At 43.7% G+C, this 25,277-nt stretch overlaps 1 protein-coding gene across 1 annotated transcript in view; it reads right to left on the bottom strand.

Moving 5' to 3' along the window:
• LOC127575302 (CUB and sushi domain-containing protein 1-like) overlaps positions 1–25,277 on the bottom strand; it is a 2,402,828-nt gene that overhangs the window by 459,242 nt on the left and 1,918,309 nt on the right. The window contains 2 exon segments of the mRNA XM_052025075.1: positions 3,637–3,732; positions 9,354–9,467. Coding sequence (XP_051881035.1) covers positions 3,637–3,732; positions 9,354–9,467 — 210 coding nt within the window.

Below are 25,277 nucleotides of genomic sequence, written 5' to 3'. Positions count from 1 at the left end.
AATGGCTCAGAAACTTATCACTGTTAATGAGGATGTATGGACAATGAAATTTCTCATTACTTCTTATTCCTAACCATTTGTTATTATCCAGGTACAAACAACGGCAGTTTCACCAGTCCTTAGTGTGTCCTGAGTCAAATTCTGTCTGCTCTAGAAGGCACAAGTTCCAGCAACCAGTGCACATACCCTCATCCACCTCTGCTCCTCAGTACTTGACTGGTTATGGGAAGACTGTGCTAGAGTCCAGTACTTACTGCCAAGGAGAAGTTTAATGTTGATGCTCACAACAGTTAAAAACTTTGATGCTGCAAACGAGCGAAGAGAGCTCAGAAGTGGGTCAGAATTTGTAGGAAAAAGTTGGATGTTGGAATGAGAGGTGGAGGGAGGGGAGGCAGGCTGGAGGGGAAGGACAGAGGGGATTAGATACGAGGATGACAATCTCCATGGATTTCAGTGGGGACAGAAGAGACCGCAGATGCTGGAATCTGGAGTAACACACAAGATGTTGGAGGAACTCAGCGGGTCAGGCAGCATCTGTGGAGGGAAATGGACAGCCGACGTTTCGGGTCGAGACCCTTCATCTGGACTGAAAGATAGAGGGGAGATGGCCGGTATAAAGAGTTGATGGGGAAGGGGCGGAGCAAGAGCTGGCAGGTGATAGGTGGATCCAGGTGAGGGGGGGGGGGAATCGGCAGGTGGAGGGAGAGGGAAAATGGCGACAGAGGGATGAAGATGATGAAATCTGATAGGATCATCTCCTGTCAGCACGTATCAGTGTCTCCTATCAGAGTGCATGGGCTCTGACTGCTGGTAGAATAGTGATCGAGCATGGTAAGTTGAGCATTTTTTATTTATTCTTTATTTTTGGATTTGTCCATCCCCAATTATCCCTGAGAAGGCAGTGGTGAGCCTCCTTGTTAAATCACTGGTGAAGGTACTGCCACTGTGCAGGGAGTTCTGTGATTCAGTGACATGGTGAGATGGACTCTGACCTCACGATCTACCTTGTTGTGACCTCGCACCTTATTGCACTGCACTTTCTCTGTAGCTGTGACACCTTACTCTGTACTGTTATTGTTTTTACCCTGCAGTCTGTACTAGCCCAATGTAACTGAACTGTGTAATGAATTGACCTGTACGAACGGTATGCAAGACAAGTCTTTCACTGTACCTCGGTACAAGTGACAGTAATAAACCAATACCAATACATGAAGGGCCAGTGAAATATTTCCAAGTCAGTCTGGTATGCGGCTTGGAGGGGAGTCTGAAGGTACTGCCCAATCCTTCTTGGTGGTTAAGGTTGTGGGATGCTGTCAGAGTAGCGTTGGTGAGTTACTGCAGTGCATTTTGCAAATGATGCACATGACAGCTTGTGTGTGCCAGTGGCGGGGGAAATGAATGTTCAGGGTGCTGGATGGGGTGTCAATCAAGTGGGCAGATTTGTTCTGTACGGTGTCAAGTTTCTTGAAAGTAAATGGAGCTGCATTCATCCAGGCAAGGAGAAAGTATTCCATCACGGTCCTGCCATATGTCGGAAATGTGGGTTTCCTCCGGGTGCTCCGGTTTCCTCCCACATTCCAAAGACGTACGGGTTAGGAAGTTGTGGGCGTGCTATGTTGGCGCCGGAAGCGTGGCGACACTTGCGGGCTGCCCCCAGAACACTCTACGCAAAAGATGCATCTCACTGTGTGCTTCAATGACCATGTGACTAATAAAGATATCTTATATCCTTTACATATCACAGAAAGGCCTGGGACCTCAGAAGGCGAGTCATTCAGGGCAGGATACTTGGACTCTGATCTCCTCTTATAGTCATGTTGCTGGTCCAGGTCCTCATCAATGTGGATTCCAGGAGACTGAGGGTGGGGGACATGGCAATGGTGGTGCAGTTGAATGTCAAGGATAAGTAGTTGGACTCTCTCATGTTGAGATGAGCTTTGCCTGGATCTCTTTTTGCGATGAATGTTACTTGCTGCTTATCAGTCCATGTCTGAATGTAATCTAGGTCTTGGTTCCTGACCAGGGATGGGTTGCTTCATTTTCTGAGGAATTGTAAATGGTCTGCTCATGATTGCATACATCTCCACTTTGGAGCACGGTCCTTGATGAAGCAGCTGAAGATGGTTGAACCTTATAGTGACATCCTGGGGTTGGAATGATGCGGCCATTATCCCTCACATGATGTCTGCCTCTAACCTCTGGGGTGCTGTTTGCTTGACGCTCATTGAGATCTGAATCAACTGGTTCAGTTGGCAGGATTTGGACGTTTGAAGATGCACTCCCTGATCTTGACCACTCATACAGGGTTCAGTACCTGGTCTTTAGGGCTTGACTCCAGCCAACGACCACCATGCCTAACTGCCACTGAGAATTAGTCCAGGAGTCCTCCTGATTACCAGCAGTTGGAGGAAATCTTTCCTACATCCTACCTGCTGCACCAAGGTCTCCACTGAAAACCCTGGAAGTCACCCACGCTGTGACACTCTTCCCGTTTCACCCGTCATACTTACTACCTGCCAACACCTATGCCAGCAGCAATGCACCTCCCCTTTAAGAGAACTAACAATTTACAATATCCAGCTCCCGCTGATATATACAAAAATTAATTGTACAATTAGAATTGTCCACATATGGAGACCACAGGGCAGTATGATACTGCTGAGCTGCCTCCATCGTGTTCAGTGCGCATGGGTTAATTACAGATAATGGCAGATCATCACCCCATTATCTTTCCACACCAATAACTGAGATATCATTCATGGTTCTGCAACTCTTATCAGATGTCATACATCAAGAAAGCAGCTCAGCAGCAAAGTCTGTTCCAACAGAAACGGGCTGACAGTGGTTTGCAGACAATAAAAAAGACAATGTTTTTTTTGGCTCCAGATCAATTTTAAGGATGACAGCTGCTTTCATTGAACCAAATGACCACCTCACAGACATATCGCCAAATTGTGATGTTGAGTTTTGTTTCCATTTATACCATAACCTTCAGCTTTTGAACTAACAAACGGTACATGTCCAGGATTTACCTGAGTAGAACCCGGTTCTTCTGAAGTTTAACTGACCTGGAAAAACTTCTATCCCCAAAGCTGGGATGCAGAATTTTGCACAACTTTGCTTTCAACAATTTAAAATATTAAACTTAATCCTGGCCTTTCTACGATAAAGTCTCACCTCTGAGACAGGAACAATCTCAACTGCTTCACTTTTTTTCCCCAGTGTTAATAGTACATGTGTTGGAACCCAAAAGGCAGTGGGCAGTTCCAGGTACTCTAAGGGATGACATGAAATACTTTGTAGAGGGGACATAAGGTAATCAAAAAAAAAAGATTTTGACAGCTTTTCTTGTTGAGAAATATACTTTATCTTTTTCCACTACCCAGACAGTACTCTCTGGTGGTATCTCGGCAAGTACCAATAAGTTTCAAACTAAAAATGTTGTGTCTTCAGAGGATGTCACACTGGTACAACTCATGACTATGAATAGATTTTCCAGCAAGGCACAGCTTTTAAGATTACTCAACCAAAATAAAATTGTACCTGTAAAACTCAAGTTGCTTTTTAAGCGTCTTGTACACCATGCAAGACTCACTTCAAACCCTCTGAGAGATGCAATCAATCTGAATCCTTTACCTTGATAAACAAAGTGAAAGCCTTTTGATGACACTCTACTCTTCGCACTGAATCTGAGCAAAATTTGGTTTGATGTTGCCAGAGGCAAGGTTTCTCCTGAGGAAGGAAAATATCACATTGAGGACAGAGAATATGGTTATTTTATACAGTAAAAGACACCAAAAGTCTTAATCCATCTTTTTTACTCAATTAAAAGGCAGCTATTGGATGTTAGTTTGTAAAATGTATCCCCTAGACAATAAGAAATTGCAGAGCATTATATTTTTTTATTAAGAATGGCACAGACTCTTGTGATTTCTTGACCTGAGACCAATTCTGCTCACCTTTTCAATTCAGTTCCCATCGTGTATTAAAACAACAGCAGAGGCCACAGAAAAGAAAAGGGAAGATCACGAAGACACTTGCCCTCAAGGAACATTGTACCACATTACACCAACATGTAATTAGGATTGGTGATCTTAAAGCATCTTAAAGAACTGCAGTGAATGCACATTGCTTGGTCATTAGGTGAGCTGAGGTCATGGGAGGTCTGAACTGGAAAAGTCAACGTACAGCTAAAGGTCACAGCTGCAGAATGATCAGCTCGAGAAGGTAACACGGGTAGGATGGCTCTAAACAGCTGAAGGATTGCCCCAGTGAAGCAGCGATTCACCTCCACTTGTTCCAACCTGGTGTATTGCATTTTGTGTTCACTGTGTGATTTCCTCTACGCTGGAGAAATCAAACACAGATTGGGTGCTCGGACTGTGGAGAACTGCGTTCGGTCCGCAAGAGCGACCCTGAGCTTCCCATTGCCCGCCACTTTAACTCGACATCCATCTCACACTCTGACCTCTCTGTCTGTGGTCCCCTGCATTGTCACAATGAAACCCAACACAAGCTTGAGGAAGGGCGCCTCATCTTCTGTCTGGACACATTGCAGCTTCTGGACTCCATATTGGATACTTCAACTTGAGGCAATTCTTTTTTTCTGTCAGTTCCAGAAGCGGTTATTTCTGCTTGGGGCCATTCTGGTTCTGTTTCTATTCTCCATTAGTATAATTTTGCCTAATAGACATGTCCTACAGCCTTGCTATTTGACAACACGTGACAGTGACAAAGAAACACAATGTGTTTTGAACTGCTACATTACCACTTTGGTCTCGCCCTATCAGAGATATTCCACCACCTTCTCTGCCATTCAAAACTAACTTGTTTTTCCCTCTTTCCCAGTTCTGACGGACCTGAAACATCAGCTTTAAGATCACCAATCTGAATTACACGTTGGTACAATGTGGTGCTAGGTTCCTTGAGAACAAGTCTCTTCGTGATCTTCCCTTTTCTTTTATGTGCCCTCTGCTGTTGTCTTAATACACAATGGGAACTGAATTGGGAAGGTGAGCAGAGTTGGTCTAGGGCCAATAAATCACAAAGTTCAGCGTCATCCCTAATAAAGAATATAATGCTTTGCAATTTCTTATTGTCCACAGGTGGGGCTTGACCTGTTGTTTCCCAAGTGCATCATCAGTGTGCATTGTTAAACAGTGTTTGTACATCGACACTTTGCACAAGTCTTTTGGAAAATGTGCCTCAAGCAGTTTGGGATGTTATTTCAGATTTTCAGCATTTGCACGTTTTTTTTTAAATACTTTCATTTTCAGTTGAATGAGTTGAAGCCTTCAGGAAAGCAAATTTGAATAACTCATCAATTCAGAGAGAAAGAAACATCCAAGTATAGAAACGAAGATCACACTAGCAATCACAAAAAATGATAGATTTTATTTCAAGTGTTTAAACCGCAGTTTAATTTTATTGCGTAGTATTTTAATTCAGAAGTCTCCAAGATACAACATATATTCTTTATTCAGGATGGCACTGAATGGTGTGATCTTGTGGTTTATTGGCCCTGCACCCACTCTTACTAAACTTCCTAATTCAGTTCTCATTGTGTAGTTAAACAACAGCTGAGGCTGTTGGACTTCAGTAAGGCATTTGACAAGATCCCACAATTCGGTTAATCAAGGAAGTTCAGATGCATGGGGTCAGTGGAGAATTGGCTGTGTGGACCCAGAACTGGCTTGCCTGCAGAAGACAAAGGGTGGTGGTTGAGGGACTTAATCGGGCTGGTGGCCTGTGAGTGGTGGTGTTCCACAGGGATCTGTGCTGGGACCTCTGCAGTTTTTGTGATGTACATAAATGACCTGGATGAGTATGTTGATGGGTGGGTTAGGAAGTTTGCAGACGATACCAAGATTGGTGGAGTTGTGAATAGTGTAGAAGACTGGCGATGGATACAGCGTGATATAGATCAGCTGCAGATGTGGGCAGAAAAATGGCAGATGGAGTTTAACCTGGATAAATGTGAGGTGTTGACCTTGGTAGGACTAAAGTCAAGAGGCAGTACACTCTTAAGGGCAAGACCCTTAACAGTGTTGAAGAGCGGAGAGACCTTGGGGTGCAAGTCCATGACTCATTGAAAGTGGCTACACAGGTAGACAGGGTGGTTAAGAAGGCTTATGGAATGCTTGCATTTATTAATCGGGGTATTGAGTACAGGAGTCAAGAAATTATGATGCATCTCTAGATGCATCATGGTTAGGCTGCATTTAGAGTATTGCGTGCAATTCTGGTCACCTCACTACAGGAAGGATGTTGAAGCTTTAGAGAGGGTGCAGAGGAGGTTTACTAGGATGCTGCCTGGATTAGAGGGCATGTGCTATCAGAAGAGGCTGGACAAACTTGGGCTCTTTTCTCCGGAGTGGCGGAGGCTGAGGGGTGATCTGTTGGAAGTGTATAAAATTATGAGGGGCAGAGATAGGGAGAACAAGCAATATCTTTTTCCCCATTATTGAGCGATCCAATACCAGAGGGCATGCATTTAAGGTGAGAGGGGGTAGGTTCAGAACAGATGTGAGGGTTACGTTTTTTTACTGAGAGAGCGGTGGATGTCTGGAATGTGTTTCCTGATAGGGTGGTGGAGGCAAATTCATTGGGGGCTTTTAAGAGGGGCTTGGATGGGCACATGAATGAGAGGAAAATAGAGGGGCATGGGCATTCTGTAGGTAGGAGGGATTAGCTATGTCAGCACAACATTGTGGGCCGAAGGGCCTGTTCTGTGCTGTACTGTTCTATGTTCTATGAGGCCACAGAAAAGAAAATAAGGAAATCAAGAAGAGTCTTGCCCTCAAGGAACACGCTTTGTGGAAACAATCCACAACAGACTTTACACCAATCACATGGGAGGCTGCAGATTCCCCTGGTTCATGTCCAAATATGGGATTTGGTAGAACACATATAAATAAGAGTTAATGTCCCAACACTATGTTATGTTGCAACTTTACAAAACACTGGTGCTTGGAGACCGTACTTGGAGTAGTGTGTTCAGTTCTGGTCACCACACTGTAGGAAGGATGTGATCGCGCTGGAGAGAGTGCAGAGGAGATTCAGCAGGATGTTGCCTGAATTCGAGGACTTCAGTTATGGGGAGAGATTGAATCAGCTGAGCTAGTTTCTGCTGGAACGCAGGAGGTTGATAGAAGGATATAAGATGATGATCAGGTAAACCAGTCAAAATCTTTTTCTCTTGGGAGGGACATCAGAAACAGGAGGGCAGAGATTTAAGGTGAGAGGAAGGAATTTAAAATGAGATCTGAGGGGGAAGATTTTTTATTCCACGGAGAGTGGTTGAGATCTGGAACTTGCCACCAGAGGCTGTGTTGGAAGCTGATACAATCATTACAGCCATTCCAGGACCGCGAGAAGCTGCAGAGAGTTGTCGACACAGCCCAGCGCATCACGGAAACCAGCCTCCTATCCTTGGACTCTGTCTTTCCCTCTTGCTGCCTTGGTGAAGCAGCCGGCATAATCAAAGACCCCACCCACCCGGGTCATTCTCTCTTCTCTCCTCTTCCATTGGGTAGAAGATACAGGTGCCTGAGGGCACGTACCACCAGACTTAAGGACAGCTTCTACCCCAATGTGATAAGACTATTGAACGGTTCCCTTATACAATGAGATAGACTCTGACCTCACGATCTACCTTGTTGTGACCTTGCACCTTGTTGCACTGCACTTTCTCTGTAGCTGTGACTTTACTCTGTACTGTTATTGTTTTTACCTGTACTACATCAATGCACTCTGTACTAACTCAATGTAACTGCACTGTGTAATGAATTGACCCGTACGATCAGTTTGTAAGACAAGCTTTTCACTGTACCTTGGTACAAGTGACAATAATATACCAATACCAATACCATTTAGACAGACACTTAAATAGGCAAGGCATATAAGGATATGAACTTAACATAGAGCATTACAGCACGGTACAGGCCCTTCGGCCCACTATGTTGTGCCAACGTTTTATCCTGCTCTAAGATCTCTCTAACCCTTCCCTCCCACATAGCCCCCCATTTCTCTATCATTCATGTGTCTATCTAAGAGTCTCTTAAATGTCCCTAATGTGTCTGCCCCCGCAACCTCTGCAGGCAGTGTGTTCCAACGTATCCACCACTCTCTTTGTGAAAAACTTACCCCTGACATCCCCCCTTTATATCTTCCTCCAATCGCCTTAAAATTATGTCCCCTCATGTTAGCCATTGTCGCCCTGGGAAAAAGTCTCTGACTGTCCACTCAATCTATGCCTCTTATCATCTTGTTCACCTCTATCAAGTCACCTCTCATCCTCCTTCTCTCCAAAGAGAAAAGCCCTAGCTCACTTAACCAACCCTCATAAGACATGCTCTCCAATCCAGGCAGCGTCCTGGTAAATCTCCTCTGCATCCTCTCTAAAGCTTCCACATCTTTCCTGTAATGAGGGGGCCAGAATTTAATGCAGGTAAATGGGATTAGTGGAGATTAGCAAGAAGGTTTGCAAGGACGAGGTGGGTCAAAGGATCATTTGTGTTGTACAACTAGATTCAATTTTTATGATGTGACACTTCAATTCTAATTGCATCCATTTATAATTTACCTTTTCCAGGAAAGTAATCTGGTGTCTGATCCAATGTCTGCTTTGTCCCCTTCACTAAGTTGTCAGTCGTTGCCGGGTCGCACTGAATTTACTCAAGTTATGGGAACTCACTGAGCTTGAGTAGACCAACTGAATTCAGGCGTTACCGTTGCCATCACAGTGCCTGCTGTTAGATACATTGGGAACGAACTGCTTCCTCATGATAAATGGCAGAATATCCCTCCTTACCGAACAAGTGTACATTAGAAAATAGGAGCATGGATTGGCCATTCACAACCTCAAACCTACCTTACCATTGAATATTATCACGGGTGATCTACCCCTGTATTCACCAACCTCATGGCAGTCTGAAATTTTGTATTTCAATGCAATGTATTACTACAAATTTAATTCATTATTAATTGTCGAGAAAATCAAAATTTCTCTTGCAGAGGTTCTTTTGATCTCCTTTATCAAGTTTCTTAAAGGTGCTGGCATCACAGCATCATCTTTAGCCTCTTCTTCTGCACCCTCTGCTTCCCATACCATCACCGGCTTGGGCGAGCAAGTCACTTGCAGTGAGTGAAACACTCTTCCTATTTCTCCTATGAAGCATTCGGCACTCTTGGGAATCCCAAGGCAGTCACCGTAGTATTGCATTTGGGACATTCAGAGACACAGACGTGTGTTCAACTACTTTACAGCAACTCTGAATGAACTTGTGCTATTCTACACCTGCTTATTAAATTCTATTTTTTTTTGAAGGAGTGTAGGAAATTAAAACTGTTACCAGAGTGTGACCCTGAAAGAGAACCAAGAAGCCTGGCTTGCTGACTGTGTCCATCGAACAGCTCCACCACATCGTTCAGTGCTGTCTGAAAATATGCAAACTGTCCAAAAACCACTGCAAAAATAAAAACAGGAAGAGAGGAGATGGTTAGAAACACTGGCCAACATTAGAGCAAACAATAAATATTGACAAAATGGGAACAAATATACTCTTCCCTTCCCCCATCTTATTCTGCACTGTTCAGAGTATTAAATGATGATTTGACAATCATAAATTTATGAAATGTTGACCTTTCAAGCTCATGTGATCTTCAACTAATGCAGGAGATAACTATCACACAGAAAACATTTATAAGGATATTGAAGAGTACTCGTTATTTAGATGTTTCATTTCACATCCCGCAAATTTAAACCGTGACTCAACAGTGAAATGTAGGGAATATTTTGATAAGAATCATTTTACTTTCTACTGACTGACTTAGTTCTTTTATTGTGCAGCAAAACATCTGCTTCAAGAACGGAAATCATGTAAGATTTTACAACTGGTATTGAGATAAAAATTGGGGACAAGTACTGGTTCGACCAGCCCTGTGTGCAGTTCTGGTCGACATGTTATAAGAAGGATGTGATTGTGCTGGAGAGAGTGCAGAGGTTCGCCAGGATGTTGAAAAACAAACTGCTGGAGGAACTCAGCGGGTCAGGCAGCATCCGTGGAGGGAAGTGGACAGTCGACTTTTTGGACGAGATCCTTCAGCCATACTCCCTTTCCCCAGGATGTTGCCTGGATTGGAGGACTTTAATTATGGGGAGAGATTGTACATGCTGGGCTCATTTCCCTTGGAGCAAAGAAATAACCTGATAGAAGTACACACAGCCCAATGACTCTATGACTCAGATGATAAAGACACCATCCCAGAAATCGATTTGGTGAGCCTTTGCTGTATTCCCTCTGTACTTTTCCATAGGTAGGGAGACCAGACCCATACACGCACAATGTTCCAGATGAGATCTCACCGGGCCTCTACTTAATTCAGGAAGACCTTTCTTTGCTCTTGTATTGAAATCCTGTTGCGACATACAGCTTACCTTCCTGTGCCTACACGTTATCTTTCAGTCAGCTATGTACGAAGGTATCCAGGTCCTTCTGAACACCAATCTTTCACCATTTTAAAAAAAATACTCCACATTCCTACTTTTTCCCCAGTGAAATGGGTGACCTCACAATTCTTCATGGGATTCTGGTTCCTCGTCCATTCACTTAATCTGTCGATATTCCCTGAAATCTCCTCACGGACAAAACTGCCACCCAGCTTTGTAACATCGGCAAACTCATCCAAATCATTGATGTAGACTGCAAAGAGCTGGGGATCTCAGTACTATTGATCCCTACTTTCTGTTTTCTGCCTGGTAATCAGTAGTCAATCTATGGCAGTATATCACCCCTGACATCTCTAATGGGTCAGGGTGGTGTTACAGCAGTTCAGCTCCTGCCTCACAGTCTCAGCGATCTGGGTTTGATCTCAATCTCGGGTGCTCTCTGTCCAAAAGTTTGCAGTGATCAGGAGTTTCCCTTGGGTGCTCCAGTTGCCTCAATGATGGGTTAACTGGTTACTGTAAATTATTGCACCGTCGGAATCAAAGGGGAGGTGATGATCACGTGTGAGAGAGAATGGGTTCCAGTACACAGGAAAATAGGGAGAGAAAATGGAACGATCGGGATTGCTCCCAGGAGCTGGCACGGGCCTAATAGCCTCCTGCAGTGTCACTGTAATTATAAAACTCTCCGTTAGACACTTCATTGAGACAGTGGGGGAGAGAGTGAGAGAGAGAGAGAGAGCAAGGGAGAGAGAGAGGGAGAGAGAGACGGAGCACGGAGGGAGAGAGAGCATGTGGGGGGAGAAACAGAAAGAGAGAGCACGGGAAAGAGAAAGAGCGTGGGGGGAGAGAGAGAGAGAGTGTGGGTGAGAGAGAACGTGCGGGGAGAGAGAGCGAGAGCGCGGGGAGAGAGAAAGACTGCGGGGGAGAGGGAGAGAGAGAACAGGGAGAGGGAGAGAGAGAGTGTGGGTGAGAGAGAGCGAGCGTCAGGAGGGAGAGAGAGCGCGCGGGGGAGAGGGAGAGAGAGAGCAGGTAGAGAGAGAGAGCAGGGAGCGGGGAGAGGGAGAGAGCGCGGGGAGAGAGAGAGAGCGGGGGGAGAGAGAGAGAGAGCGGGGAGAGAGAGAGAGCGGGGAGAGAGAGAGAGCGGGGGAGAGGGAGAGAGAGCGGGGGAGAGGGAGAGAGAGAACGGGGAGAGGGAGAGAGAGAACGGGGAGAGGGAGAGTGGGGGAGAGGGAGAGAGAGAGCGGGCAGAGGGAGAGCGTGGGAGAGAGAGGGCGATACAGCAAAGAAATCAGGCCTTCAGCTCACCAACTATCAATCACCCATTTCCACCAATCTGCCTGCACTGCACTTTCTCTGTAACTGTGACACTTTATTCTGCATTCTGCTATTGCTTTTCCCTCGTACTCCTCAATGCACTGTGCAATGAATTGATCTCTATGTACTTCATGCAAGCCAAGTTTTGCACTGTACGTTGGTACAAGTGACAATAATAAACCAATTTACCCCCAACTTCTACCACCCACCTACACACTAGGGACAATTTACGGTGGTCAATTCACCGAATAACAAGGTTGCTTCAACGTCATCTGAAAGTCCAAATTAACCATACCTGCTGATTTTCCCTGAGCTATTCTGCTTCTTACAACCTCAAAGTTATCTAACAGATTTCCAAGTATGATTACTGTTTCATTAATCCACGTCGACGCTGTCCAACCTAATTATTATTTCCCATGAGCCCTGTTACCACTTTCTTCATGATAGATTCCAGTGATTTTCCTGTCACTAACGTCAGACCAACTGGTCTATAGTTCTAGGTTTCCTCCTTTTCTATAACAGTGGGTAACATTTGCTACTGTCCTATCTGTGGGAACTGTTCAACAGTCGATGGGATTTTAGAAAATGACAACCCCGTTATCTCCACAGGCATCTCCATCTCCTTCAAAGGCTAAGACACAGGTCGACACGTAGTGGGCATTTATCAGCTTTAAACACCACTAACTTCTCCACAATATTTCCATTGTTTTTAAATTTGCAGAACATTCATTAAGCTTGAGATCATGAGAAACTACAGAGAGTTGTGGACACAGCTCAGCACATCTTGAAAACTAGCATCCCCTCCATGGACTCTGTCTACACTTCTTGCTGCCTTGGTGAAGCAGCCAACATAATCAAAGACCCCTCCCACCCAGGTCATTCTCTCTTCTCTCCTCTCCCATCAGGCAGAAGACACAAAAGCCTGAAAGCACGTACCACCAGGCTCAAAGACAGCTTCTATCCTGCTGTTATAAGACTATTGAACAGACCTCTTGTACGATAAGATAGACTCTTGACTTCACAATCTACCTTGTCATGGCCTTGCACCTTATTGCCTGCATTGCACTTTCTCTGTAACTGTAACACTTTATTCTGCATTCTGTTATTGTTTTCCCTTGTACTACCTCAATGTACTGTTGTAATGAAATGATCTGTATGGATGGCATGCAAAACAAAGTTGTTCACTGTTCCTCGGTACATGTGACAATAATAAACCAATTTACTAATTTAAGCATATAGAATAGAAACACTGAGAAGATAGAATATTTGCAAAATAAGGAGAATAAATAAGGAGTCTAACAGTGCCCCTACCCAACATTTTATACACTTCCAGAATAAACAGTTTTGCAGCAAATTATAACTTTGTAGTTGTCCTTCTAATGAGGGGCGCTGACATAAGCTGCTTGGGTCCCGTTGATTCTCCATCTTAACACTGTGGAATGAAAACAAGCTTCCGAATTTTCCTGAAAATCAGTGTCAACCATGAGCTGCTAATATTATATGTAACATGTCACCAATTCAATATACCTGCAGGTCCAGTGTCATAAATTCAATCTACTTGCAGATCCCACACAATTACAAATCCAATATTTCTTCAAAACCCAGGTCAAAAAATACAATATAGTCGACTTCTTCCATTTCTAAGTTGCTTAATTCAACTTGTCTGTTAATTCAAACTGAAATTGCACAAAAAACTGGCTCTGATTGAGAACACATGGTAAGTATATTGTTTAATTCAAACCTCTTAATTCATGTTAATGGCTCATTTGAATTTGAATTCAAATTCTAATTCCTGATCTCAATAGTTCTCGACCTAATGATTCATTCAAAGTCAACACGTTTCATACAGCTCAGAGGTTGTCCATCATGATGTGCCATAAATGACAAATGAGTTTGTGAAAGAACCTCAAAGTGACTTGTGTCTGTACCATGGATGAGCCACATCAGGTGATCGAATCCTGGTCTATACTTAGGGTGGCAAACAACCATGTCTCAGACAGCACCAGCAATTCAGGGTGGACTTTTACTCGTGAAGAGTCAGACTGAACTGAATCAAAAAGAATTAATACAATGAGGAAACAAATGGTTCAATACATGCCAGCTTCATGGGCTCTAAGTAAGACCAGAGTTTGTTACTCCAAATATAGTCAGTGGATCTTTGGACACCAGGCACATTCAAGGACACCAGGCATGCTCAAGGACCAGGGCTAGAGGAGGAGACAAGGTTGGTGTACATTTAGAAAGCTTGTTCAATCTTATTTGAGGCTGCAATTGACATTCAGAAATTATTGATAAAAAGAAAGAAGGTGTGAAGGATGAAACACTCAACTTCCATGGGTCCAATGAACTCTTTACCCAAGTGCTGGCAATTTGGCATTAAGATTAACTGCTTGTTAACCAGAATTACACATTAATGAAAGCATTGCTGAAGCTGATTAATTGTCCTTTGGTATCAGCTCCTAAAACAAAATCTAAAGATGAAGTGAAGAATATATTAAAAGTCTTACACTAATTTACTGTAACTATTTTTAACTAATGCTTATACTGGTGGAATCTTTCTCTGCACGACTTGGTTGCTAAATACGCCAGTGGCAAAAATCAAACATTATTCACAGCAGTTTGCAAAATGACTGACTTTTGCACTGTACTGCTTGAACTATTCACAGGCACCTCAAGAGCTTATTATTTTGCAGCATTTTTAAGACTCCCATTGGTGCAATTGTACTGAACTATTGAATATTTTTGCAAAAGAGTCATTTAAATGTAGAAGAATAATAAACAGCCCTTTTACGTCAAAATCACAACAAGAGAGGATTCAGTGCACTTTGCTCACACAAAATAAATAAATTATGCTCCAGTAATGAGAGAGAGAAGGATAAATACTTCAAAAAAAGGTGCAGGCCTTAAGCAAGAGAATACAGCAATAGACCAGTTTACTTCAGAGCAGAATGAGATTGCTTGAGCAAAGAGTCAGCAGAGACACACTTTGCCAAGCGTACTCCTTAGCAGGAATTGAGAGATCTCCCACTCCGGATCCATAAAAGACAACAGGGTTGTTTTCTAAATGCCGTGAAGCCAAGGGTTGCGAAAGAACCAAAAGACTTTGGGATTTAGAACAAATCAAGGAGGAACTCAGTGGGTCAAGCAGCATTCGTGAAGGTGAGAGGACAGGAAGCATTTCAGGCTGAGACACTGCACCAGTCCTTGGGATCCAAATTGTGCACAGATACACAAATCAATCCATGAAGGATACTGCAACACTGTCCTTTATGTCACAGAGATAGATAGATAGATAGATAGATAGATAGATAGATAGATAGATAGATAGATAGATAGATAGATAGATAGATAGATAGATAGATAGATAGATAGATAGATAGATAGATAGATAGATAGATAGATAGATAGATAGATAGATAGATAGATAGATAGATAGATAGATAGATAGATAGATAGATAGATAGATAGATAGATAGATAGATAGATAGATAGATATCTTCATTAGTCACACGTACATCGAAACACACAGTGAAATGCATCTTTTTGCGTAGTGTGTTCTGGGGGCAGCCCGCAAGTGTCGCCACGCTTCCGGCGCCAACATAGCATGCCCACAACTTCCTAACCTGTACGTCTCTAGAATGTGGGAGGAAACCGGAGCACACGGAGGAAACCCACGCAGACACAGGGAAAATGTACAAACTCCTTATAGACAGCGGCTGGAATTGAACCCGGGTCGCTGGCGCTGTAATAGCGTTATGCTAGCCACTACACTACCGTGCCTGCCCACACACTACCGTGCCTGCCACCGTACCGTACCAGTACCGTACAGTACTGTTACCGTACCGTGCCAGTGGGAGGAATACAAAGGGGCAGGGGGTGTTTTAATGTCAGATAAAACATTGGTTAGAGCGGATCGGGCACTGTTCTTCATTCTGGGAAGACCATGGTGGGTAGAACAGATTCACCAAAAGCAAGGCCAGAGCTGTAAAGAACAAAATACGGAGGCGTCTGTCAGACCAACCAGGCTTATGGTGACGAATGAAGAACAACGATTGATCAAGTTATAATTTTTAGATCATAAAAAAGAAAGTTGTCTCCATAAGGGCTTACGTATGAGGAGCGTTTGTCGGCCCTTGGCCTGTACTCACTGGAGTACAGAAGAATGAGAGGGGACCTCATAGTGACATTTAAAATATTGATAGGAAAGGACAGAGTAGATGTGGCTAGGCTGCTTCCCTTGGTGGGTGAGTCCAGGACCAGAGGGCACAATCTTAGAATTAGAGGGTACAGTTTCAAAACAGAGATGAGGAAAAATGTCTTTAGCCAGAGGGTGGTGAATTTGTGGAACTCCTTGCCACGTACAGCAGTGGAGGCCAGATCAGTGGGGGCGTTCAAGGAGGAGATAGATAGATATCTAAATAGTCAGGGTATCAAGGGATATGGGGATAAGGCTGGAAATTGGGATTAGAATCGTTTTTTTTTCTTCTTCTTCTTCCCCCATTCCCCATTTCTCATTTCTATTTCCCTTTCCTTGGAGCAGACTCGATGGGCCGAATGGCCTGCTTCTGCTCCCTTGTCTTGTGATCTTGTGATACAGGAGCAGAATTAGGCCATTCGGCCCATCAAGTCTGCTCCACCATTCAATCATGGCTTTTTATCTCTGACCTCATTCTCCCCAAAAACCTTAACCCCCTTACCAGTCAAGAACCTATCAGTCTCTGCCTTAAACACACCCAATGACTTGGCCTCCACAGCCGTCTGTGGCAACGAATTCCACAGATTCACCGCCCTCTGGCTGAAGAAATTCCCCCTCATCTCAGTTCTAAAGGGCCGTCCCTTTATTCTGAGGCTGTGCCCTCGGATCCTGGACTCTCCCACTGATGGAAACATCCTCTCCACGTCCACTCTATCCAGGCCTTTCAGTATCTGGTAGGTTTCAATGAGATCCCCCCTCATCCTTCTGAACTCCATTGAGTACAGGCCCAGAGAAATCAAACACTGCTCATGACCCGCTGTTGTGGAACCTGCCACCAAAGAAAATATTTTATCTTGATCTCCTCTGTCTTCAAGTGCTCGAGATGTTTAAAGGAGATTTCCTTTGGTGGCAGGTTCCACTACAATGGTTCATGACACAAAAATCATACCTTGACTGTTCTTCACACAAACGGGAATGGAAACGTACAACCCCCGCACCCGGCTCGGATCGTTGAACTGGGACCAAGGGATTAAGGTAAGGGTGACACACACAAAGTGCTGGAGGAACTCAGAAGGTCAGGCAGCAGTCGCAGTTTTGGGTCGAGACCCTTCATCAGGATTGGAAAGGAAGTTCTGGCTTCTGCCCTCTTCCTTTCCGGTCCTGATGAAGGGTCTCGACCCAAAACATCGACTGCTTATTTCCCTCCATAGATGCTGCCTGACCTGCTGAGTTCCTCCAGCATTTTGTGTGTGTTGCTGCAGATTCCAGCATCTGTAGTCTCTCTCGTGTCTTCGGATAGAGGGTGACAGATCCTGAGGGAGAGAGTTCTTCCATGGCTCCAGTGTTGCTACAGAAACCATGACACTAACTTTGGGTAAAGAAAGTGGCACAGTTCTCTGTGAATATGAAGGTCTTTTATTTAAAAATGAAAAACACAAAACTGCAGGTCTTGGAAATCTGAAATAAAAGCAGAACATGTTGGAAACACTCATCAGGGCAGGCAGCATGTGTGGAAAGAGAACCATTGGTTCAGGTCAAAGAGCCTTCTGTTGTCTGTGAGTGAATTCAAAAGCGTGATTAGATCTGGCAGATTTGTTGATAAGTGATTCAACTTAATTCAGTGGGAATTACAGTTAATGACGACGACTATGTTGTTCACTTCTTATAGTTTTCTTCCCAACATAATTCTGAATATTGTGTTACCCATCACACCACCCTATCAGGTCTTTAAAGTTCTATCATCTATACTTTAACACATGCTCTGAACGCATGCGCTCCAGTCCTGAGCCAAATTAGGCAGATTTTCCAAAACACTGCAAATTGAGAAACAGTAGAAGTACATCTTGCACAACTAGAAGGCACCGACAGTGATTCGGAAATTAATTTTGCCAAATGAATTGCAGTAGATGTGAATAATTATAAGTTTAACATGTATAGGACTCCTGACCTCACAATCTACCTCATTATGGCCTTGCACCTCATTGTCTGCCTGCACTGCCCTTTCTCTGGAACTGTAACACCATATTCTGCATTCTGTTATTGCTTTTCCCTTGTACTACCTCAATGCACTGATGTGATGAGATGATCTGCATGGATGGCATGCAAAACAAAGTTTTTCACTGTACCTCAGTACATGTGACAATAATAAACTAATTTACCAGCTTAATTTACATTAAGCAAAATTCATTTCACACGAATGTATAGAATATTATGTGTTATATTACAGCTCTTGCTCTGGAATCAGAGTTTTGTGTGCCTGGAGTCATAAGCAGAAAAGTCTTGTTGTCCTCCCATGTGATGTCCCAAGTAAGTGTTCCATCACTGGAAGAATTATCCTTTGGACGAGACTTTAAACCCTGGCTCTGTCTGCAGTCATAGTTTGCACACCAGCTGGCTCCCACGCTTCCTGTTAAACAAAAGGGACTGTCCTTTGGAAGGACTTAATTATGTCTAAAGTGCTTTGAAAAATCCTGGAAGGGACACGATCAGCAATTTATAACTGAGAGTCTTTAAAACAGATGGCAGTGAAATCCAAATTGTAATTCAGGTTCAGAATTCTGGTTCAGACCCAGGTTCAGAATTCTGGTTCAGACCCAGGCTCATATCATGGTGTGATCAGAAAATGTCTTGAAAGATCTGATGAATAATCTTTGTTCATAAAAATCAGTGTTCATAAAACCCAGTTATTTGAGCAATTTTCACAATCTAGATAGGTTTATTGCAGGTATAATTTTACATGTTGTAAATGGGAAAATGTGAAAGGTAGAAATCGTAATGTCATCTCGCATGGAAATAGGCCCTCCAGCCCACCAAATCTGCACTATCAATCACCCATAGCATAAAGCTATTACAGCACCAGTGACCCGGGTTCAATTCTGGCCGCTGTCTATAAGGAGTTTGTACGTTCTTCCTGTGTCTGCGTGGGTTTCCTCCGGGTGCTCCGGTTTCCTCCCACGTTCCAAAGACGTACGGGTTAGGAAGTTGCGGGCGTGCTATGTTGGCGCCGGAATCGTGGTGACACTTGTGGGCTGCCCCCAGAACACTCTACGCAAAATACGCATTTTACTGTGTGTTTCGATGTACATGTGACTAATAAAGAACCTTATTTATTTTTTGGTAACTTTGAGTAACTTTTATGTCTTGCACTGTACTGCTCCCGCAAAACGTCAAATTTCATCACATATGTCAGCGATAATAAACCTGATTCTGTTTTGACAATGGGATATAGGTAGAGTGAGTGAGTGGGCAAAAGTTTGGCAAATGGAGATTAATGGATTAATGTGGGAAAATAGAGATCAGAGGAATCAAGTGGCAGATGATCATCGAAATGAAAAAAGACTGTAAATGAGTGAAGTTCATAGGGAGCTCAGTGTTCTTGTACACGGATCACAAAAGGTTAGGAGGTGGGTGTAGCAAACAGTGAAGAGGGCAAATGGCTTATTAACCTTCGTTGCAAAAGGTTTGAAGTTTAGAAACAGGCAAGTTTTGTTACAAAAAGCAAAATACTGGAGGAACTGAAGGGGTCGGACAGCATCTGTTGGGTGGGGTGGGAGGAATTGTTGACATTTCGGATCGATCCAACAATTCCTTCCCCACCTCCCCACCCCACAGATGCTGCTCGACCTGCTGAGTACCTCCAGCATTTTGATATTTATTTTCCCCCCCCACAGATTCCAGCATCTGCATTCTCTTGTGTCTCCAAGTTTTATTACAGTTGTACAGGGTGTTGGCGAGGCCACACCTGGAGTAACGCACACAATTTCAGTTCCCTTCCCCAGAGAGGTCAAAGTCAAGTTCATTGTCAGATGCACAAGTCCATGTGTGCACAGGTGCAATGAAAAACTTACTTGCAGCAGCATCACAGGCACATGGCATCAGATAAGCAGCATTCACAAGAAAAACATGAATTAAATATAAATTATACACAATTTTTACAAGAAGGAACACAATTAGAACAAAAAAAACACAAAGTCCATTGAAGTGCAAAGTGATCACAGTGTTGCTAAACTATAGTGATTAGGGTGGTGCTGGTTGGTTCAAGAACTGAATGGTTGAAGGAAATTAGTAACTGGTGGAGGCAGTCCAAACAAGATTCACCAGGCTAAATTCCTGGGATGAGAGAAATGTCCCATCAAGAGAGACTGAACAGATTGGGTCTGTATTTTTTTTTTGGAGTTTCAAAGAATGAGGGCGTGATACTATTGAAACATGCAAGATCATGAGGGAGGGGCTGCACGACAAGATGTTTCCACTGGTAGGAGAATGTCTAATGTGGGGACATTGTTACGAGATAAGAGGCTGGTCTTTGAAAACAGAGGTATGTAAAAGATGTCTTCTCACAGACAGCGGTGAACCTCGAGAGTTCTCCGCCCCAGAGAACTGTGGAGGCTGGATCATAATAAGTGGGGGGTAGATAATTTTTTGAACAAGTGCGAGATTGAGGACTATTGGTATCTGGCACAGAAGAGGAGTTAAGGCCAGGATAGATCAGCCATGATCATATTGAATGGCAGGGCAGTCTTAAGGGGCCGAGTGGCCTACTCTTGCTGCTATTTTCTTGTGTTCTTATCCTTCAATTCCATTTCCAACTTCTCAGCAGATGAAGCAACCCATGCCTCAAGCATAGACAACATTCAGGCATGGGCTGACAAGTGGCAAGTAACATTCATGCAACAGAATAAGTGCCACCCAATGACCATCTCCAACACGTGAACATCTAACTACCTCTCCTTGACATTCAATGGCACTATCATTGTCATGTCCCCATTGTCAACTTCCTTGGGGTCATAACCGACTAGAAGCTCAACCGGACCAGTTGCATAAATAATGTGGCTTCAGAACATGTCAGAGGTTAGGTAAACTTCCTGACACCCCAAAGCCTTTCCACCTTCTGCCAATGCACAAGTCAGAAACATGCTGGAACATTCTGCCCTGGTCTGGACAAGTGCACCTCCAACAAGAATCTCAACACCATCCAGGGCAAAGGAGCCCATTTCAGTGGCACCCCATCCATTGACTCTCGCCATCAGTAAATAGTGGGTGCACAAAATGGGCACTTACTCACCCAGGCAAATCCACCACCACTCTGGAACCCATGACATCGATCACCAAGGGCCGCAGTCACAAAGGAATATCATTATTGACAAGTTCCCTCCAAGGTGCACACCATCCTGCTTTGGAAATATGTTGCTGATCCTTCAACTATCGCTGGGTCTAAATCTTGGAACTCTCTATCCAAAACCACTGTGGGAGGATCTTCACAAGGAGGAATACAGTGGTTCAAGGAGACAAACTGCCACCTACCCTTTCAAGAGCATTTAGCAATAAATGCTCACCTTGCCAGTAGTGCCCAGATCTCAGAAAACGAAGAAATAGAAACTCACTTATTTTCTGTGTGAACCTTTCCTTCAACTTGCAGCAACTTCCTTCACTTGTCAGTTTAATTCTCCATCACTCTCCCTCCCTAACACATTTTGTTTTGACGCACACATTGGAAACTATACCTCATCACGCAACAATGTCGAATTGTTGCATTAAATCCACTCTCCCTGTTCTGGAGGCTTCTTGCATTCATTATTCACCTGTTCTCCCACAGAATATAGCATATTCTGTTGATTTATGACTAAAACACTACTTCCGGTCAACACAAGATTGATTATGAGATGCCAAACCGATAATTAATCCAACGACTGAGAATTCATGAAACAGCTGTGTTTTTTTTAATGACCGGCAAAATCTAGCAATCGGTAATGATATTAAGAGCTTGAGAAATAGAAGCAAGAGCACAAGACAAGGGAGCAGAAGTAGGCCATTCGGCCCATCGAGTCTGCTCCAAAGAAAAGAAAAGAGAAAGGGAAAAAAGAAAAAGAAAAAAATGAGAAATGTGGGAAAAAGTCTGTTCCATGAGCTAAAGGAAAAAAAAAACAAAACATTATTCCTTTCTAGCCCCAATATCCGGCTTTATCCCCATATCCCTTGATACCTTGACTAATTAGATACCTATCTATCTCCTCCTTAAACACCCCCAATGATCAGGCCTCCACTGCTGTACGCGGCAAGGAATTCCATAAATTCACTATCCTCTGGCTAAAGATTAGACCATTAGGCCTCCCTTGTTATTCACTAAGATTTTTATCCCAGTGCACTTTCTTGCAGTAACCCAATGCTGACTGATTCCCTTGAAAACACTCAGGAAACCGGGCAGCATCTGTGAAGAGACAAACAGAGTTAACGTTTCAGGTCCAAGACCCTTTCCATCTCAAATATACTCTGCGGATGAAACTCCACAGCCCTTTTGGAAGAGAATTCCAAAGATTCATCAGCCCAGGGGTGAAGAAGTTTCTTTTTATCTCAGTCAAGCAATGCTGATCTCTTTTACCTGTGTTTCTGGACATCCAGCTGGAGGTGACATCACCTCTGCATTCACACTGTCAATGCTCACGAGAATCGAAGATGCTTCAAAGAGATCACCTGTCATTTTATTAAACTCCAGGTAGACAACTTCCATCTCCCCTCATAACTAAATTCCCAAACTCATGTATCAACCTTCATTGATATGAAAGATATGCCCTTCCTTAGATAGGGAGACCAGACTTGCACGCAATATTCCAGATGCAATCGCACCAAAGCCCTGTATATTGGTCAGTTTCATTTACGTCCTCACTCACCCTACATCTGTTGCCCTCCTCTATTTCAGAACGTTTTCTGTCTTTCTTCTGTGAAGAGGCACAAAATGTGCTTAATTTTTCTGCTACTTCTTTTTTCCTCAATGGTAACATCTCCTGATTCGGTCTGCAAGAGACTCACATTGACCTTTCCTAATCTTTTCCTTTCTTAAAAAAAAATCAATCAATAAATAGAAAAGTTTCAGACTTTTTTTTACATGTTCCTTGCCTGGATACTTTCATATTCTACTTTACCTTTCCTTTACAATTTCTTGGTCCTCCTTTGATTCTCCAAGCTTCCCCAACTGTCAAACTTGCTGCACTTTTTGGCAACAGTACATCCCCTTACCTTTCATCTATTACTTTTAGTTTGTTAGCCGCAGTTAGACCACCTTTCCTCATGGGTTTTGTACCAGGAGAGGATGAGGTCTTCAAACACAGCCAATTCTTCCAAAGATTCTGCAGATGAGCAATTCCTCCTTGTGTACTGCTCAATACTAAGGCAAGCATGTCTTATGAGGATAGGTTGAGTGAGCTAGGGCTTTTCACAGGTTGTGGGGGCAGATACATTTGGGACATTTAGGAGACTCTTAGATAGACACATGAATGACAGAGAAATGGAGAGCTATGTGGGAGGGAGGGGTTAGATAGATCTTAGAGCAGGGTAAAATGTCGGCACAACATTGTGGGTTGAAGGGCCGGTACTGTGCTGTAGTTTTAACTGGTCCTTTGTTGGTCAAGGCTTTCAGGTTCGAGTCATAGAGTCTGACAGCACAGAAACAGGCCCTTCAGCCCAGCCGGTCCATGCCGACCAAGACGCCCCATCCAAGCTAGTCCAATTTGCCTGTGTTTGGCCCTTAACCTTCTAAGCCTTTCCTGTCCACGTGCCTGTCCAACTGTCTTTTCAAGGTTTAAGGGTCTGCAGAAGGGAATGGGTGTTAGGACAGAGGTGGTAATGTTGATAGAATTGAAGAGAGGAGGAACTGGTGTGGGATAGGACCGTGGGTACACCCTTTCTCTTTGGGACCCTCCTACAGATGGAAGCAGGGCCGCTGTGCCAATCGATGGGCTGAATTTACAACTTGACCTCCACTTGTGACCCGCCCAACAATACTGTTGCTGCGGCTTTCAGAGGTGGTGTCTATAAATTCAGAAAATAGAAGAGACTGAGACATTGCCTCGAAAACTACACTTGTGATTCATGGTACCATGTTTTTCAAGTGGTTGGGCATTTGTTATTCCCATTTAAAGAAAATATTGCGATTTCAAAGAATTCCCAAAACACGCTCCTGGAGGATTATAAAATTCCAGGTGCCGATTGGACATTTCAGAGTGAATATTATAAGGTAGCTTTATTAGTCACATGTACATCGCAACACAGTGAAATGCATCTTTTTCTGGGGCAGCCCGCAAGTGTCGCCACGCTTCTGATGCCAACATAGCATGCCCACGACTTCCTAACCCGTACGTCTTTAGAATGTGGGAGGAACTTAGAGTACTTAGAGTAAACTTCCAGTTCTGGTCACCTCATTATAGGAAGGATGTGGAAGCCTTGGAAAGGGTGCAGAGGAGATTTACCGGGATGCTGCCTGGTTTAGAGAGTATGCATTATGAGGAGAGAATAAGGGAGCTGGGGCTTTACTCTTTGGAGAGAAGGAGGATGAGGGGAGACATGATAGAGGTGTACAAAACATTAAGAGGAATAGATAGAGTGGACAGCCAGCGCCTCTTTCCCAGGGTACCAACGCTCAATACAAGAGGCATGGCTTTAAAATGATGGGTGGGAAGTTCAAGGGAGATATCAGAGGGAGGTTTTTTACCCAGAGAGTGGTTGGGGCATGGAATGCGCTGCCTAGGGCGGTGGTGGAGGCAGGTACATTGGTCAAATTCAAGTGATTACTGGATAAGCATATGGAGGAATTTGGAATAGAGGGCAAAACAGCACAGATACAGGCCCTTTGGCCCAACCAGTCCATGCTGACCACGGTGTCCACCCAGCTAGTTCCAATTTCCTGCTTCCGGCCCATATCCCTCTGAGCCCTGCCTCTCCATTTATCTATCCAAGTGCTTCTTAAATGATACTGTTGTGTGCCTATCAGAGATTTAGTAGGGAGGAAGGGGAAACTGTTCACGAATCTCCAACCATTTAACATTGATGGACAGAAAATAATGCACTGGCCACACTATTAACAGTGATATCCACTCTTAAGTAACATGTTTCTCCACCAAACTCAGTCAAATAATTGTTTTCATCTAGAATTCAGCCAAGGATACAACAGTCATCTATTAAGAAGTCATTTTAGACTATTTCATAACATCTTTCTCTTCACCTCATGAGATTTTTCATATCGCCTTCTGAACTCGACAGTTTGCTTTTCAGAGGAAGTACGATTGGAGCCAAATTTACTAACATCTTATGAATACTGATTTGAAGAAATCATTTTTCAGACTGTTTGTGCTCTTCCATATTTTTCCACAATCCAAAGCTATAAATTCTGGACACTATAACACCATTTATTTGGAGGATGACGTCTCGAATTCCTTTTGCATTTTCGACCTCCAGCTGAGCAGTAATCCTACCTTCTGCACATCTTCCATTAATGTCTAATCCCAGAATATTAAAGGACGTTTGGCTTGCAGGTGTTGTGCAGCT

Source organism: Pristis pectinata, chromosome 10 (genome assembly GCF_009764475.1).
Source record: "Pristis pectinata isolate sPriPec2 chromosome 10, sPriPec2.1.pri, whole genome shotgun sequence".
Taxonomy (NCBI): domain Eukaryota; kingdom Metazoa; phylum Chordata; class Chondrichthyes; order Rhinopristiformes; family Pristidae; genus Pristis; species Pristis pectinata.
This window is presented reverse-complemented; position numbering and strand designations above follow the sequence as displayed.